The 19345-nt window shown below is 38.8% G+C and overlaps 1 protein-coding gene across 1 annotated transcript in view; it reads right to left on the bottom strand.

The window, feature by feature from the left end:
- LOC122985392 (voltage-dependent calcium channel subunit alpha-2/delta-4-like) overlaps window positions 1-19345 on the bottom strand; it is an 85259-nt gene that overhangs the window by 43223 nt on the left and 22691 nt on the right. The window contains exons 5-27 of the mRNA XM_044356005.1: window positions 18716-18878; window positions 17833-17964; window positions 16970-17030; window positions 15561-15711; window positions 14757-14831; window positions 13629-13718; window positions 13323-13436; window positions 12210-12288; window positions 11975-12108; window positions 11701-11718; window positions 9881-9958; window positions 9599-9679; window positions 9412-9486; window positions 8066-8152; window positions 7432-7503; window positions 6486-6547; window positions 5809-5876; window positions 4793-4838; window positions 4361-4458; window positions 4070-4160; window positions 3598-3690; window positions 2662-2783; window positions 2458-2526 (exon numbers count right to left, since the gene is read on the bottom strand). Of these exons, the coding sequence (XP_044211940.1) occupies window positions 2458-2526; window positions 2662-2783; window positions 3598-3690; window positions 4070-4160; window positions 4361-4458; window positions 4793-4838; window positions 5809-5876; window positions 6486-6547; window positions 7432-7503; window positions 8066-8152; window positions 9412-9486; window positions 9599-9679; window positions 9881-9958; window positions 11701-11718; window positions 11975-12108; window positions 12210-12288; window positions 13323-13436; window positions 13629-13718; window positions 14757-14831; window positions 15561-15711; window positions 16970-17030; window positions 17833-17964; window positions 18716-18878 (2059 nt within the window). The remainder of the gene's footprint in view (window positions 1-2457; window positions 2527-2661; window positions 2784-3597; window positions 3691-4069; window positions 4161-4360; window positions 4459-4792; window positions 4839-5808; window positions 5877-6485; window positions 6548-7431; window positions 7504-8065; window positions 8153-9411; window positions 9487-9598; window positions 9680-9880; window positions 9959-11700; window positions 11719-11974; window positions 12109-12209; window positions 12289-13322; window positions 13437-13628; window positions 13719-14756; window positions 14832-15560; window positions 15712-16969; window positions 17031-17832; window positions 17965-18715; window positions 18879-19345) is intronic.

Here is a 19345-nt window from a genome sequence, read left to right as displayed (position 1 = left end):
AATAAAAAAGCAGACAAGGTGTCCACACTTGGGATGAAATGGTGAATGTTTTGGGATTAAGACAAAACAATATTTTATTCCTTCGTGTTGAACCATACTGATGAAATTCATAAACTCCCTGGTGAACTCTATGATCATCACAGTCTCACACTAAGACCATAGACTGTAAAACAATATGGACGTCGTCATGGTGACATCACCCACTGGTTTGTGGACTGCCATTTTTAAGCTTTAGGTTTGGAGATTTGACGGTTGTCATCATCAGATTTGACCATCACCATCTTTGATTTTTGGAGGCAGAAGTCACCATAGTTGGACGAGAGGGTGGAGCTGATCCTAGCGCTAGCTGCTAGCTTGGTTAGCATGGTGAATTTACAGTCTATAGTTGAAGGTAGAATTGTGAAATTTACTTGTATTAATAGTTTTTTATTGCCAATGAGTCAACAGGTAGTAATGTAACGTATAAAATTAGACCTTCCCCGACTTTCTCTGTTGTCTGTAACAGCCTGTGGACTGATTTCTATATAGAGGATCTGCGCCGGATTTTCTGCAGAAGTCCAACGGAAGTGACGTTTTTGCGCGCTCCCGAGTGCCATGCCTCTCTCCAGCTAACGTCAACAAATGATTGACATAACGACACAACAAAAATGGTGCTAAAAACACCCTGCAGATATTAGCTCTCCAGCTAATGAAACAGCTAGCTGCCTCCGTTAACCACTACACATTTCACAATGAAACATCCCCGCAATAACAAGTCGCCCACCCCTAAGCACACACAGCTAAAACAACATTTTTTCCTCAACAAAGGAGCAAAAAACAAGCTCCAGAGCGATAGCAGAACATAGCTTACTGCTTTTGTTTTTCCTGTTGGTAGTCCAAAGGTTGTAATAAGCACACATTTCACAACAAAACCGCAGGGCATAGCTGCCCAACCACAGCTCACTGAGCCTACTGGTGTTTAGTAAACACGGTTGATAAAAAAAAGTTGTATACAGAACCTTTAACTCTTATAATGCTAATGCTAATTTTCAGTAGTGAAAAACAGGCTTAAAAACATTAAAACACAATGTACTTACCAGAAAAACTGAACAGCTGACTCCTTATAGGGTCTTTTAGTACAACCAAACACTGAACAAGACTTTTTTAGGCGACCAAAATGTTACAATTAACTTTCACAGACTGAAAACACATGACTACTTTACGTAATCAATGCTAGCGACTTGTCAATAACAAGGTAGCCACACCCTAAAGCAGGCTTTATTGTCTATTTTACTCCAAACAGGACCGTAATTTACAAAATGAACATCATGCTGTAGTGGAGAAGACTTGAAACTTCACTTTTCAGACTGGGAGCTACCAGAGCTACCCACTTAACTAAGACTCAGTGAAGAATATCACTCTATATCATCAATACACTCTAACCTTGTTATATTAGCAAATAAGATTATTAAAATATGAAAAAAGTAACCTCTACTGTGCGTTATGATGGGGATGGAGAATTGGATGCTTTTAAAATCACATTAAAGCGACTATAACTAACTTTTTCTGTTCGCTAGAAGGTAAGTCAGACTCCAAAACAAACTCAGCATCAGTCACTTCTCACCCCTCCCGTCCTGTTTCCTGAGCCCCTCCTAACTACAGACGCCTGGATACAACACAACATCACAACATACAACTTCTAGGAGACAAAGAGGAGCTGGAAGACAGCGAGGTGGAGCCGGCAGAGGGAGAGGAAGGAGAGGCAGACAACATCACATCACCGTCTAGTTTCAGTCCTTTGGCTTCCTTTAATGCTCTCCATTTCCCAAATGCCAAACCTGTTTATCCTTGTTTCAGTTCTTTCTCCGCCACTGCTCTCTTTTTTGCACAGGAACATCGTCTTTTCAGTTTAATCAGTATTGTTTGGGATTCGGTCTAGTGGCTGAAGGATCATCCATCACCGGCGGAACAGTCTGTCTGGCCGCCGTTTAAATCACGACACTTTATAACCTCTGTTAGATTGCGGGCAGAGTTACGCACCGTACTTTGACAACAGCGGGCACACAGGGCCAGAATAACAACAGAAAGGCTGCAGGCAGCACAGTGTGGCTGAGAGTGACAGTACTGCTCATTATACATATCAGATGTTCATTTGATCATAAGTAAATGTCTAAAATCTTAATTTACACACCTTTAAAGTTGTCTGATACCTGAAAAATCCTTTTTATTTAATGAAAAATCTTTTTTTCTTGTTTAAAGGATGTTTTTTTGTCAATTTAGAAAGATTACACTGTATACCATGTACAGTATCTGGTCTTTTACCACCCAAGAGTTGATCAAAAATGTGACCAATTAAGGAAACAGTGCAGAACAAAATCAATAAGCAAAATCAATAAAAACAGCAACTCACAACATATGTCAGATGTCCTACAGATGAGGTTTTCTGCTTTTTTAAGAAAATGAGAGTTTGAAACTCACCTCCAGCCATGGCGGTCCTTCCTTCAGATGACACCGTCACCGCTGTCGTCGCCATGACGTACTTCACTCCTGTTGACAGAGAATTTACTTTACTAAAGACGAGCTGATTAGAGATACATTTAATGACGATGATAATAATCTTCCCACAAAAAATATACTAATAGAAATAATGAATGAGGGCTAAGGAGATGGTCGGAGACGGACCTTTGTCGTTGACGGGGTAGTAGTAGAAGCTTCCAGGAGTATTCTCCACAGCCAGGCGGTACCACAGCGGGAAATGATCGATGGTGAACAGGTTGTCTTTATCAGCTGGAGTCAGGAACCTCCTGTTGAGTTTAAGTTTAACATCAGACAACGTTTTCCTTTGAACACGTATCAACCTTTGTTTAATGTGCTGAAAGAGCACCAAACTACTGAAATGTGACTTCAGCGATTTTCCCCCCTCAGTGTGGGCTTCCAGGCTTTTGGAGCTACAGTTGGCTGGAAGGTCTGTTCAGCAGACTGTAGTTTTAGCCTCAACATGGTCAAAAATATCAAAACCAGCTCAGTATAGTTTAAAATGCATCTTTTGACAGCAGCCATGTTGGAAATCAGATTAAGGAACTTTCTGACCTGCCAGTTAACTGAAAATTGTTAGAACAAGACAATCATTCTGGCAGAAATAAGGCTCCATTTTTAAAATTTACAATCTGGGGTTAAAAATCTGTCTTAAAGGACAGGTTCATTATTTTTCAAGTGTGCCCTAAACCAGCAGTCAGGTGTCCATATGAACAGTGAAAGAGGTTTTCTTCGCTGTAATCATTCCTCCTGTTCATACTGGATATTAAAAGATCCTTCAAATGTGCTTTCAATGGAAGTGATGGAGGATAAAATCCACAGTGTGTCCACACAGTCATTTAAAAGTCTCTGTGAAGCTTCTATTCAGCTTCAGCAGTCTGAGTTATTCATATCAAGTGGATATCTGACACATTTACAGTCTTTTTAGCATCAAATTCCCTCTTTGTGTTTCCTCGGACAGTGTTTCCCTGTTGAGCTGCAGGTGGAAGTATAGTAACAAAAAGAGGAACTTTAACTTGAAAAGTGTGAATCTGTCCTTTAATCCGTACAGCGTCTGTCCAGCTGTGAGTGAACATTACTTACTTTGCCACTCTGGTTTCCACTCCTGCGTATCTCATGATCCTCATCAGGCCGGCACGAGTACCAAGGAAGGCCGTCTCAATCCCCGGCTCCACCCTGTGCAACACACACACACACACACACACACACACACACACACACACACACACACACACGGTGAAAGGTGATTTGCAGCTTTATAACAGAAATAATTACCATATATAAATCAGTGATTTTGCAAAATAAAAATATCTAAGCCAAAAAACATATTTTCCACTTTATGTCTACTGTTATCTAGCCGAGCAGACAGTTGTGTATTTATTTGTCCAGGTTTTTTGGATCTCTTACGTCTCTGCTGCTATATCATAAAGATGAAGTGAATTTTGTTTATGGTGCTCAAAGCGCTGAATATTGAAAATCTTTGTATCTTTAGTAGAAAATATCTCCCAGTTGTTTTCTGGGTCAAACATGAGTGTGAGCGTGTCTCCTGTCTCACCTGTCGTTGAGCATCAGGGCGTTCCAGTAGGCTTCCAGCGGAGCCGTTACCACGGCGTCAAACAGCGTCTGCTGCAGCAACAACTCGTCACCTAGGTAACGGAAAGGCTTGGTCAAATGAAGGTCAACCACACACTGATCACTTTTAAATCAGACCCTCTCAAATGTTGTCAGGTCCAAGACTCTGAGATGCAAATAACAGCAGGAAAGAGACGACGTTAAACGCCTTTGATCAGGAAATTTAAGACTTTTTAATACGTTTTTTTTGTTGGAACTAAATTCAAAAACATACACTCGAGGTCGGGTTCCTTCCCCAGCAGGTAGCGGATGGCGGCCTGCAGCTGAGAGTACTTTCGGTGAGCGGGGTCGATGTCTGTCTCACAGTAAGTCCTGAAGAAAAGAGGTTTATTAAAAAGGTTTATTAAAAACTGATTTTAGAGATTTGTGCAAATCCTGAATCTCACTTTATTCACATGGCTCTCATCTTCTTCCATTCTACTACCTGGACGCCCATCACACATATATGATTTATGTAATTAAGCTTTGTAGATAACAGACCGATATTATAATATTATTTGTCATTTGCTGATCTATTGAACTCATTCATTTGTGTCTTCTGCACAAATAAACAGATTAAAGGTCAAATTGCTGCATCCTGATGAAATCTAAACGTCTTAAATATCAGTTCACGTTTCACAATGATGTGTTCTGGTTTCAGACGTACCACTCGGAGGCGATGAAGAGGTCTGGGGAGGTGAGATCATGCAGCCCTGCGGAGGAAAGCAAAAAACACAGTGAAGTCTGTTCAAATTGAAAACATATAAGATTAAGAGTAAAAAGCCGTTTAGCCTAAGGTCAGGTGTATGAAGTTCTTTTACTTTTGCCAATCAACAGCAGTGTTTCCACCAGAGGAACCAGGGTCTAAATGAAGTTCCAGGGAGATTGTTTTACTCCCCAAAAATGTCCCTGCTCGGAGGGGAAGGTGGGGTTTGCAGGGATGACCATCACTGATTGGTGTAGTTGTAATAGGTGTACCGCTTATTCATAAACCAAGGACGTGCTCTAGTATCGATTTAGGACGAGGAGAAAACATTCCTCTTTGTTAACGTTAAGAGTAAAGTTTGACTTTGCTGTCGGCCTCCAAAGGTAGGGAGTGAATGAGAGAGAGAGGTGATCACTTCATAGCAGTTACGTTCTAGAGCAGAAATAAATAACCGTCAAACACTCAACAGATGATTCACTGTGGAGTTTTCAGTCTTTTCCTCCTCTGCATTTTCATTCATTACATCTATAACTCAAAACATCAGAATTATACAAACAGGATGACAGTTGTTTTCTTATGTGTTAATATTGCATTTTTAATTCCTCATGGGTCTGATCTGCAGGATCTAACTGGTTCTTCAGATGTGGTGGAAACACAAACAGGATGCACAACAGTGACTTTTAGTTCCAAGTTTAGTTCCTGAGGTTAGTTCCTCTGGTTCCTGGAACTTTTTGATCAAAATGGGGCTTAATACATCTATCACGGCAGCTTGGTGAAGCTCTGTGATGCATTGTGGGTATAAAACCAATGTGCACATGGCTCTCGGAGGGCATGTGACCACAGGTTTACAACAAAACAAAAAACAATATACAAGCTGCAGAAATCATCAGAGAAAAAGAAGGTTAATTATAGGGAAGTGTAGGGAGTGATATAACTGAATAAGTAAAACTCATGCAGGGGATTGTGGGAAATCCTACCTTCCTCCACAGACACATTTCCAATATACATCAGACTCCCGTGACCCTTCGTCAGCGCCATGCCGAAGCTGCAGACACACAGAGAGGAGAGACTGAATCGTACTGTGTAACAAACATGCTGCCCTCTAGTGGTCAAGCCACACAGACACAACTGAGTGTATCACCAGTGAAAACAAAAACCATCAACTTCGATGTTCCTCTGACTTTTTCATCTAGCGTCACCATCATGTGATGAGGAATTTGTCCAAAACTCTGGTTTATAACTAAATACCTGCTAAACTAATGACATCCCCATCAGCCTCCTACTTAATTCTAATTTTCTTTACCTCCGTGTCTAAAATCTGTCTGTCTTGTCTTGTTGTTTTTGTTGATTGAATAAATCTCGCTAATCTGAATCTTCCTTAAAATGTCAAATGTTACTGTCTAGTACTTTAGATGCTCTTTTATCTTATGATATAGACAGAAAACCTTTTGGATTTTTAGTACAACCCAAGAAAGAAATTATCTGAGAAAATACAACTTTAACCTCTAACACCAGAATTAATTTAGATTTTTTTGTTTTAAAGATGCATCCGGGACACATGAAGGATCTTTTTTGTGTCTGTGTCGTCTTTCTTCTTAGAAAGAGAATTTAAAAATGTTAAAAAAAAGACTTGAAGAAAAAACATAATATTTACCTGAAAGGCGTCTCATCAATGTTTGTGTAGAAATAGTCATTGATGAGGTACAGAGGTCTTTTCTGTTGGAGGAGAAGAGAAACATGTTACCATCAGAGTCGAGCCTTTAACAGTCAGAAGCCCAAATGAACACTGAAACTTTTTCTTGCCGTAATCATTCCTCCTGTTTATACTGAACATTAGTGTAAAATTCCCTCTTTGTGTTTCCTCGGACAGTGTTTCCCTGTTGAGCTGCAGGTGGAAGTATAGTAACAAAAAGAGGAACTTTGGCACTAAAAAGACTGTAACGTTGAACTTGATTTGACTCATTTGGACGCTGAAGATTCATATTAGCTTCAGATAAACTTTTAAATACATGCTGTACATTTTTCTGCTAATAATTATACAATACGCAAAAAAAAGGTGCTTTTACTTAAGTAGGATTTGCAGTGCAGGACTTTTACGTGTAACGGTGTATTTTTTAATTATGGTGTCGCTACGGTTACTTGAGCAACTTCCTTGTTGATATTCTTACTGGATTTATAGTTAATGGAGGATTTTATTAGTGATATAAGACGAACATGCAGACATTCAGAGGGAAAAGTTTGAGCAATGTCTTTAAACTTTTATTGATCTTCTCTCTTATGTGACGTCATCTTATTTTAAAGCAGATATGAAAGCGGCCTTACAGAAACAAGTTTCTGAGAGTATAGAGATATATTTCAACATAATTTCCCGACACATTAGTTTCTCAGTACTTCTTCCACCACTGAGTGTTTCAATGTTGAACCACAGCGTCCAGTCAGGCCAGTAATAAAAGTCTTATTTATAATTAAACACCATTATTAAGAGAATCATCCCAAGATTTTACCAAAATTGACGAATGTGATGAAGACGAGTAAAACCTTTAAATAAAAACAATTATGATTAATATGATTAATTAGATTAATTTGTGTTGATCCCTCACCCCTTTATCCACTGATGCTCTGATGTTCAGACTGATGCGGCCCGTCTCTCCCTTCACCATCGCTGTCCTCAGCTGGAAGTTTAAGACAAGATACAGAATCAAATACTTTTCTCTTATATTATAACATTTGTTTAACCCTTTCATGCATGAATTATGATAACCTCAGTCAGGAGGGTTTTTATTTCTCTTTAGGCATGAAAAAAAATTTATAAAACACGCATTTTTCAAGGAGTTTGTTCAACTTAGTGGACAGATGATTAATCGTCATTTTCTCCCAACATAAAATCAATACTTGGACATTTTAACAATTGTATTACTCCTTAGTTGTTACTTGATGTTACAAATTTTATTTACCTGCAAGGGTCTATTACTATAGAAGGATTGGCAAGATATTCCTGAGCTGTTGAGCATTTCCAGCCGGCCGGCGGCCATCTTGGTTTTGAGAAATTTGTGTTGCACTTACAAAGGCTGGCCAATGGATGGCAGCGTATGTGACGACACACTAGAGTCCACTGTGGTGGCTGATGTGCAACCGTACCATTAAAACCCCATGCATATATAAGAAAACGGCTTTCCACTGTAGTGACCACTATGCATGAAAGGGTTAAAACATGTGAAGGTTTTGACTTCTTACCATCTCCTCCGTATCCTCCCACTCCACCTCAGACAGATCCACACTGTTGTAGTTTGGCTTTGGCTTCAGTTTCTTTCCATCTTTGTACTGTTGGGCAAAGGAGACGCTGTTACTGAGTGTGTGTGTGTGTGTGTGTGTGTTATAAATATTTAATACCTATATCCCCTTAATGTACCCTTCAGGACTTCTGCTTTACTGTGACAGTACATTATCTAGTAAATCAGAGCTGCTGCAGGGCTCTAAATTTATCACTTTGCACTGCAGCTACTTTCTGTCTGATGTAATTTATGTTTGTAGTATTTTGTTCTGTTGTTTGGTGTCACATTGTGTTTTGTTATATACAGCTGCGCTCATAAGTTTACACACCCTGGTAGAATTTGTGAAATATTGGCCATTTTTTTGAAAATATGACTGATGATGCTGAAAACTTTTTTTTAAATTTAGGGATGGTGGTCAGGTGAAGCCATTTATTTTCACATAATTGTGTTTGCCCTTTTTAAATCCCAATTATAACTTAAATCACCAAAATGGCCCCTGATCAAAAGTTTACATACCCTTGAATGTTTCACCTGATAATAAACAAACAAGTTGACACACACAGGTTTAAATGGCTATGAAGGGTAAGTTTCCACACCTGTGACTGGTTTGATTGTAATTAGTGTTTATGTATTAATAGTCAATGAGTTTCTCAGCTCTTGAGAGACTCCTGAACATTTCATCCACTGGATACTGAGCCATGAGGAAAGCAAAAGAACTGTCAAGGACCTGCGAGAAAAAGGGAGTTGAACTTTATAAATCAGGAAAAGGATATAAAAAGATATCCAAAGATTTGAAAATGCCAATCAGTAGTGTTCAAGCTCTGATGAAGAGGTGGAAAATTAAGGGTTCTGTTGATACCAAACCACAGTCAGGTAGAACAACAAAGATTTCAGCCACAAGTGCCAGGAAAATTGTTCAGATTGCAAAGAAAAACCCGCATGCAACTTCAGCTGAAAGTTGCATGTGGCTGTTTGAAGATGCATAATAAGGAGGTACTTGAACAAAAATGGACTGCACGGTCAAGTTGCCAGAAAAAAGCCGTTACTGTGCCAACGCCACAAAACAGCCTGCTAACAATCTGCCAAACAGCACCGAGACAAGCCTCAAAACTGCTGGAACAAAGTTATTCAGAGCGATGAGACCAAAACTGAGTTTTATCATCACAACTATAGACACCATGAATGGTTCACATCTTACAGATTCTGGGGAAGGGGAATGTAAACTGATGAGCACAACTGTATGTGAAATAACGAACGCCTGGGAAAACATGACAGGTTTTAGATAAATAAGGGGTACGGAGAACTCACCAGAGGTCGAAGGTCAGGGTGAGCCAGGATGTAACCGTTGTTGGTGATGAGGAAGGCGTAGCCGTGAGCTCCCAGCTGAGGAGGAAGAACATCTCGACGATGAAGCTCGTACTGTAAAAACTCTTAAAAAGATCTTTAAAAAAAAGGATGTAGATTTAAACATTTATTTAAACTAAACTGAACTCACCATGTATCTGGGCGCCAGTTTCATCACCTCCATCAGCGGAATATCAGAGCCGACTACGCCCAGCAGGATCCCATGGGACAGCTGGAGAGACAGGCAGCAACATTTAACTCAGTTCAGACGTCTGAAAGGCTGAAAACGTCCCTTTGCTATCATGTATGTTAATGTTATGAAATATAAGCCTTAATAAGCTTCGTAAAAGTATAAATTATAGCAGATCTGTTGTATCGGATAACATCAGATTGCACAGATGTTCCTAATGAAGCGCTCGGGGAGTGAATGTACCGTCTCCTTCTTCTTGCTGAACACCGGCATGGCCACTGACGTCATCAGGAGGAGACTCTGAGCTTTGGTGGTGAAGAGCTGAGACGCAGAAACACATTATTTAAAAAAAAAATACATCCAACATAAAAGACGTTCAAGTTGAGACGTTCAGTGTGAGAATGTCTGCAAATAGTGTTTCTCTTCACATTAACAACCACTGATATAAAGCAGTAGAAGAAGTATTGAGACTGAAGTAAAATTAGCAATAACAAAAGTAAAAATCTTTGCATTTACTTAAAAGTAGGAGAATTAAATGCAAAGTTTACTTAAAGTATCAAAAGTGAAAAGACTTTTTATGCAAAATGTATTTATATCTGCTGTCTATACAAATATAAAGTATTCAACTCTCTTCAATGTTTTCATGTTTTATTGTTTTAAAAACATGAAATTAAATATTTAATGTGACTTTTTTTTACTCTGATCAACAGAAACAGACGCTTAAATGTGACAACAGACCTCTACAAAGTGATCTAAATTAACTACAAATGTAAAATACAAACATCTGAAAACTAACTAGTAACTACAGCTATGAAACAAATGTAGTAGAGCTGCAACGATCAATCAATTAATCGATTAGTTGCCAACTATTTTGATAATCGATTAATCATTTGGAGTCATTTTTAAAGACAGAAATGTCAAAATGTTTTCTGGTTTCTTTAGTCTCTTTGTCAGTAAACTGAATATTTTTTTGGGTTGTGGACAAAATGAGATATTTGATGACGTCGTCTTGGGTTTTGGGAAACACTGATCAACATTTGTCACTGTTTTCTGATATTTTATAGACCAAACAAATAATCGATTAATTGAGAAAATGATCAACAGATTAATCGATAATGAAATGTTCTGCAGCCGTAAAATGTAGAAGATTAAAAAGTACAATAACTTAAATGTGGTGAAGTGTATAAAGTAGCATAAAATGGAAATACTCAAATAAAGTACAACTACTTCAAAATTGTACTGAAGTGAAGTACTTGTGTAAATGTACTTTACTGAAGGTTCAATCCTGCTACCAAGTGTTAATGTGTGAAGACGAAGTACTATGATTGTTTAGATGTCGTCACAGAGGAGTAAATGAATGAATGAATGAATGAATGAATGAATATGACGTCATAAACCATTCACACCTCTCAGATTAGAGTCAGAACTAAACATGAAGCAGCATCGTTCAGTTTTTATTCTCCACAAACCCAGAACAAACTCCCAGAAAACTGTCAGGTCTCATGTTTTGCTGCTGCCTTTTATTTAAAGTCCTCCTCCACTCAAACATGTGTTTTCTTCTTGTTCTCTCACTCAGATGTTTGATCATCACTATGTGCAGAGTTTGACACCAGAAGATTGAGGCTGTTTGTCTTGGTGTTATATCAGGTTTTACTGTCTGGTGTTTGTGATTTATCCATATTTTTCTTATTGAACATGGTAAAACTGAAGATGTTGCACGTCTTCAGTTATCTAAATATAATCATTATACATATTATCAGTGTTATATGTTGCAGCTCTGAAGTTGAACTGCAGGTGGCGATGTACAACTGTTTAATATCTGTTTAATATCAATCACTACTATGTAGGCCAGCGGCTCTCAGCTCGACTGTTGGGTCAAACCAGCAGGTCATGAAGTCACTTTTATTTAAAAGAGATGGAGCCAAACAATATTTAACTATACAAGTTTTTACTCTTATCTTTAACTTAAGAACTAAACTCTGTATTTCCAACTAACGTTTCTGTATTTGCAGCTGCTAAAACAGACTATTCATCTAAAACTACAACTTCTTCTTCTTCTTTACCTCTTTGGTGTTGGGAAGCTGCCAGAGTGATGAATGGGGAGGCCCAGAGGATCATGGGAGAGTGAGGCAAGAATCAGGGAGGAAACAGACACACAGATGAAGATGAAGTGATGATGATGATGATGATGTAGAAGCAGTTAAACCCAAATGTAAATGCAGAAAATGACTTAAATACATGATAGATGCTTAAAATATGAATCTCTAGTGTATATATATATATATATATATGTTGAATCGCTCCTTTAAGCTCTCTGATTGGCCCCGCCCAGCTCACCACGGTGTCCATGTAGGCTTCGGTCCAGATGATGTCATGGTCGTGGTTGATGACCATCGGCCGGCTGAGCACGTGCAGGTACTCCATGACGTTCTCCTGCACGTCGGCCAGCGTGGAGATGTGTGTGTAGTAACCTGAGAATACACAACGGAGCATGCAGTAGATATACACACACACACACACACACACACACACACACACACACACACACACACACACACACACACACACACACCTTTGTTGTTGCAGGCGATCCACTTGGTGTTCTGGGCGAAGGTCATCTCTCTGCCGATCAGGTAGGTGAAGACTCGCACCTGAACAGAGAAACACACCTGTTTACCTCACTGACGTGTTTCTGTGCTTCATTCTAGATCTGACGTTTTTTTTGTTGTTGTGTTCAAATTAATAATAACACAGACTTGCAGATAATTATTAAGGAAATGGTCTTAATTTAAGATGATTTCTTTGAGCTCAGCGCTGCAGGTCTGCTGGCTGACTGAAATATCTCTCGAGCTGCAAAATTAGTCGATTAATCGATTAGTTGTCAACTGTTAGATTAATCGCCAACTGCTTTCATAACCTATTAATCGTTTGGAGTCATTTTTAAGAACAAAAAAAGTCCAAATTCTTTGATTCCAGCTTCTCAAATGTGAATATTTTCTGTTTTTTTTAGTCTCTATGACAGTAAACTGAATATCTTTGTGTTGTGAACAAAATAACGCATTTGATTTGTCATCTTGGGCTTTGGGAAACAGTGATTTTTCACCATTTTCTGACATTTTATAGACCAAACAACTAATCACTTAATCAAGAAAATAATGAACAGATTGATCGTTAATGAGAATAATTGTTGGTTGCAGCCTTATAATATCTTAACATCTATTTAACGGATTGCTATAAAATCTTAAATACAGACATTCATGGATTCCAGATGATGAATCCGTCTGACTTTGGTGACTTTTCCTCTAACGCCACCATCAGGTTGACTTTTTAATTCTTTTATGAAATTATTCTTAAATTGTTTGCTGTGAAATTTGCTTCACGTTTCCCCGACGGTGGAATGTAACTGATGAGCTTATAAATGATGCCGCTTTGTTAAAAATTAAACTCTCAAACTTTTTGGCTTGTGGCCTTTTATAAAACATCAGTGTGTATTTGTGTCTTTTTGTTTCAGATGTCTGAGTTGTTCACAGCTCCACCAAACAGACGTTTCCCTTGAGGCCCAAAGAGAGAAAGTTCCTCAGTAAAACATACAGCGGTTCTCAGCACACGCAGACATAAAGGCTCAAAAATAGACATAATTTTCTTGGTTATTTTTGGTGAGTAACTGGAAAAGGATGAGTCTCACCCTGCGATCAGGCCAGTTGAATTCCTCAAAGACTGACTCAAAGTCCTCCATGGCTCCGTCTGTGATCAGCATGATGGCCTGGTTACACATGCTGCCCTGACCGTTCACCCTCGCCTGCAAACACACACACACACACACACACACACTGACAGTCAACTGAGGGTTTATTTCATAGAGGAGCAACAATCGAACCAAACCAAGCAAACCGACTTTTATTTTGTTTAGGATGGGAAGTCATTCACACACACTTAAACATGCTTTTGTTCAGCAGGAGAGTTGACCTCTGACCTCGGAGCGACACGTTACCTCATTGAGGATTTTGAAGGATTCCTTCATGGCGTTCTTGATCTTCGCTTCTCCTTTAACATGGAGCTCCTCCACCAACACCTTAAAGTGCTGAGAGAGAGAGAGAGAGAGAGAGAGAGAGAGAGAGAGAGAGAGAGAGAGAGAGAGAGAGAGAGAGAGAGAGATGAGTGTTTTATATCAGCAGATTGTTCTCTGAAGACACTTATGTTCATTTATCCGTTATTTACCATCTAACCAAGTACATATGTAGCACAAAAAAGCACAAAAACGTGTCTTTTTAAAAAGTTGGAGACTGAATTCGTGTCCCCATATGGGAGGTAAATTCCAACAATATGAGAGTTTGAACAGGTTGTTGTCCCCACAGTGTGATGTATGCATGTTATCTATTGCAATATATTAATGTAACATAACATGTTCACTAGCACCTCCCCTTTACGTCAACCATCACAACTACATCTGTATCCCCTAATCTCATCCTCTCGTTCCCTCCACTGTAACGCCGACACTCAACCTGTCAGCTGCTGTCAATCAAACACAGACACCGACACCCCGTCCAGCTGTTAAAACTGTTAACATTAAATTTAAAAAAAACACATGTTGACATTATTTTTGACTGCTAAAAGAAAGATTAAATGTAATTTCAGTTGGATTTTATCCCTTTTAAGACCGGAGAGACAGACAGAACGTCCTCTCTTTCCAAAAATGTATTTATTTATTTACATAATTTAACAGGAACCATACAGATAAACATTGTTACATACAGAATGCAACATATGATATAAGGATGTAAGATGCAACATATGTAGGGCGTCTAGCTAAAGCTAATTTGCAGCACTTTTTCCTGGTGAGGCTTTTAAAACTAGGTTTGAAATGTCGTCAAACTGGTCCTCACAGAGATATAAATACAAACACACACACACACACACACACACACACACACACACACGGAGCTCCAGGTTGACTCGGTGGTTTCTGATGTCGTTCCAAGAAGTAGGCCAAGAGGTTGATCTGATGATGACGCTGAGGGTATTCCCTCTGCATGTGTGTGTGTGTGTGTGTGTGTGTGTGTTGGCTGCTAAGACATCTCTTCAGCTCTTTAAGCCTCCATGAAGCAGATAATGGTTTTACCTCTCTGTTGTCCAAGTCGGCCTGGACCAGAGTGCCTCTGAAACACGGCTCCACGTAGCGAACGTAGTCCGTGTACTGCGGACAGGAGGAGACACACAGCGCAGGTTCAAACCCCTGATCCTTCACACCGGGGGTCAGTTTGTTTCACTTTAATCCAGCTGATCACATGCAGAGCGCTACTGTCATTTAACTACAGCTGCAGCTATTCTCATAATCAATTTGAGAAAAAAAAATACAAAAATTCTGATTCCAGCTTCTCAAATGTGAATATTTGCTGGTTTCTTCAGTCATCAATGATAATTAATTGATTATCTTTGGGTTTTTTGGACTGTTGGCTGCATCAAAACAACATTTTAAGACGTCATCTCAGACTTTGGGTGACAGTGATCGACATCTTTCACCATCCTCTCACATTTTATGGACCAAAGGACTAATCATAAAAATAATTGACACATTAATCAATAATGTAAATAATCCTTAGTTGCAGCCCTAAATATAACATGTATTTGGATACTGAGACATCTTTCTCTGTCATATAGAATATGTGTGTTAGAGCTGCAACGATCGGACGATTCACTATTCTGATGATCCAATAATCATTTTAGTCAAATCAGCTGGTTTCAGCTTCTCAAATGTGATGATTTAATGCTTTTCTTTGTCATGAATGACAGTAAACTGAATCTCTTTGGCGTTTAGGACAAAACCAGACATCTGAAGACGTCACCCGTGACTCTGGGAAACCGTAAACGGTCATTTTACATTATTTTCTGACATCTTATAGAATGGAACAGTTAATCGTCTCACAGCGATGACGTTGACGAAGTCGTTCTCTCCCAGTGTGTCCAGGATGGTGTTGATGGTGTGTTTGGCGATGGTCATCTTCAGCCCCTTCATGCTGCCGCTGATGTCCACCATGATGATGATGTCCTTCGGAGACGTGGCGGCCTGGATGTACCTGCGCACAGTTTTTATATATTGGCCTTTAATTCGTTATACAAAGGCTTTTAATGTAGTTATTTTAATTTATTTAGTTATTGTTTTAATTATTTAATATGTATTTGATGTGCTTCATTTTCTCATTGTTCTTTATTTGTCTCTGAAGCCCTTTGTACACTTGTTTCTGAACAATGTTATATATTTAAAGGTTATTATTCTTATTATTATCTGCATTGAACAAGGCTCAACTTTTACTGCGATGCAAACCGATCAAATACATGCAAACACATCCCTGGTTTATTATTTATAACAGCGTATTTCTACTGTTTACATTGAGCATGTTTCAACCTTTACTCTTATATTAAGGTTCAGTGTGTAGTTGCTGATATTACAGCACATTCATTAAACAAAAATCTAACATCAGATACTTATATTTAAAGGCCCACTCCTTCATTTTTAAATCATATACATTTGAGCTGAGTTTAAGAAGAACTTCATGATAAAAAAAGATCATTTTGTGTTTCTAATCTGATCAGAATTTAAAGTACAGACTCATGTTCCCGTACAGATCACATCCATTACTCATGTAAACAAAAATAAACTCCCTCGTTACTCTAAACAGTCTAAACGCGTCACTCTGAGTTTTTTTTTTTTTTGTGTTTCCCAGCAGATGCATGCAGCAGCTTTTCCAGCTCAGCTGCAGTAACGCAGCATGACGAGGCGTTCGGGGACATATGCAGCGCTCTGGTATTATTTAGAAATGCATGAACAGTCGCATATGGTGCCATGTGGGCTGCAGTGACCCGGCTAAGGAGCAGCTTATCGTCTTTTCCAGAGGATCAGGGATCTCAGCCGACACACGGCCGGCGGCTCGACGGTCTCCGTCTGACTGAAACTCAGAGAGGGCGTTGTAATGTTTTCTCTCCGCATTAAAATATCAGTTTAATGAAGCTCTTAAATCAGAAGGAATGACTCAACTCAATGGTCATGTTTGAGATTTTAGTTTGTAATTTGCAGAAGTGGAAAGTTCAGGCTTTGGATACAAACACACAATACTTGTTAGTAGATCAGTTCAGTGTTGGTTTGGATCCAAACATGAGATTTGATGACAATAAGAAAAACATAGAAAACTTTACCATCATCCTTCTGCAGGATTTATTTGTTTTAACCTTTATTTGCTCAGATCTTTCTCATAGAGGTGTCAGAACAGAAAACAGTTGAATGAGTCAACAACAACCTGTTTTATTGTTCAGATTCGGTTGTTTGACTGAACTCACCAGTTTCTGTTCCTGCAGTCGAAAGCTGCCACGCCGTTGGTGTCTGGAGTCCATTTAATACCTGACAGAGAAAAAAACACGGAGTCAGTCCACAAAACGATAACCTAACCCTCTTCAAACCACATCCTGATTATCTCATAATCAGAGGAAACACGTGGTTATATTGGACTCATTGATAGACACTTTTACTGATCATGATAAAACATTTGACAAAACATGATAAAATACATGAAGTAAAACCACTTTAACCTCCCACAGATATTAATAGTACTGTGATTTTGCCCTTTTATGTGTTTACTATGTGAGGAATGAACAGAAGCTGACTGAGCCCTGAGAGTAAGACAATAATATAATCAATAATAACTATAGCGACTATTTTGATTATCAATTTATCGTCAATTCATGTTATTTTTAATGCAAAAATGCAAAACATTCCCGAGTTCCAGCTGGTCATTTATGAGGATTTGCTTCTATTCTTGGCCTCATATGATCATAAATAAATATTTTCAGATCTTTGACTGTTGGTTCTTGCTGTTTCCTGGCATTTCACAGATCAAGTGATTAATGGATTTATCAATAAAGTAATCACCAGTTAATGAAAATAACATTGGTTGCAACTATTTAAAGTAAAATAATTTGATTTGCTGAAGTCTCCATCTAATGTTATGATAAAGGGCTCTGATATACATTTCATCATTTTGGCTTCTGTTTTTTTCTAAGAGAACACATGACACGCGACTTAAAGTGTAAATGAATGCAGTAACAGAAAAAAAACATGGGATTTAATTTCAGTTGGACTTTAAATTCACAGAATTTGTAAACAGAATGAAGATGGCGTCCAGCTTCAACCACCGTGAACTCACCAGGGTAGATCCTGAAGAAACCGGTGGAACTGCCGAAGTACTGCCAGGTGAGCGTCGGATCCTTCTGGAAGTTACCGATGAAGACGTCGTTTAACGCCTCCGAGTTGTAAATGGCATTAAGGATGTTGGGATCTGCACACAGAGGACACGAAGGAAACATTCAGACCTTCACCAACAAACAAGTCCCAGTGCAGTGTTGGAAAGTAATGACGTAAATATACTCAAGTACTGTATTTAAGTAAACAGAATGGACTGCAATGTTTCTATTTGCACCCACACACTTTTCCCTCTAAACTTCTCACATGCTTTCATTTCAATAAATGTTCAAATGATCCAATATTTCAGCAAAAATCAAAGATTAGAGAAAAAGTCCAAAAACTGAAAACAGATTTGTGTATCAGAACTTTGTTTTTTCTTCTTTTCTCTCCCATTAATCATCTCACGACCCCTCAGATTTATCTGCTGACCCTTTGGAGGGGCCCGACCCCTAGGTTGGGAACCACTGGACTAAACTAGCTAACTGTATATAAAGTAGTGTAAACTAGCTCCACCTCCAGCAGCTACAACAGTAACATGCTGCTCTAACACTGATGCTTCACTATTAATAATCTAATGATGTCATATATAATAATATATCAGTCAGAGGGACCAAACCACTACTTTTACTGCAATACTTTAACTACATCAAGCTCATAATACTTATGTACTTTTACTGCAATACTTTAACTACATCAAGCTCATAATACTTATGTACTTTTACTGCAGTAGGATTTTACATGCAGGACTTTTACTTGTAATGGAGTATTTTTACTGTGAGGTTTGTGGATTATAACAAAGACACTGTTTCTGCAAACACACAGAGGTGTAAAGGTCGACCTCTGACCTTTGTTGTAGACGTTGGTGGGAACCTGGATGTTGCTCTGCTGTGTGTTCACCAGCAGGTTGTTGAAGTGTTCGTTCTCCTCCAGGGGAAACTCTCCGCCCAGCTCCACATAGTTCCCGTCCTCGTCCGCCGTGTTGATCATCATGGAGTTGTAGTAATCGAACTGAGAGGAGAGACAGGAAGAGGACATGAATCATCTGGAGTCTATATCTCCCCTCACTCAATCACCTGAAACCACCTGGATCACCTGAAAACCCCCAAAACTGAATGAGACAGGTGTCATTTCCAAAATAGGATTCAAAAGAAATGACATCAAAGAACAACAAACAAATCAAATAATGTGGATTTAATACAGCATAGTAGGGAAAAGACTGGATCTTTAACATCCTTTTCTTCTATATTAAGTTTTTTAAAAATTAAAACAGTTAAAGCTTTAGAAATAAAACTGGACCAACAGAAAACCTCCCTGCAGTACTCAGGTATCACATACTAGGATCACAGTACTCCAGTGGAGACTTCTACTGCACATTAGAAGTAGTTTGTACAACAGAAACTACTTTGTATTCATGACACTCATGATATAAATATTTATAGAGTCAGTGTGACTCACACTTCCTGAGAATATCATCA

Source organism: Thunnus albacares, chromosome 7 (genome assembly GCF_914725855.1).
Source record: "Thunnus albacares chromosome 7, fThuAlb1.1, whole genome shotgun sequence".
Taxonomy (NCBI): Eukaryota; Metazoa; Chordata; class Actinopteri; order Scombriformes; family Scombridae; genus Thunnus; species Thunnus albacares.
This window is presented reverse-complemented; position numbering and strand designations above follow the sequence as displayed.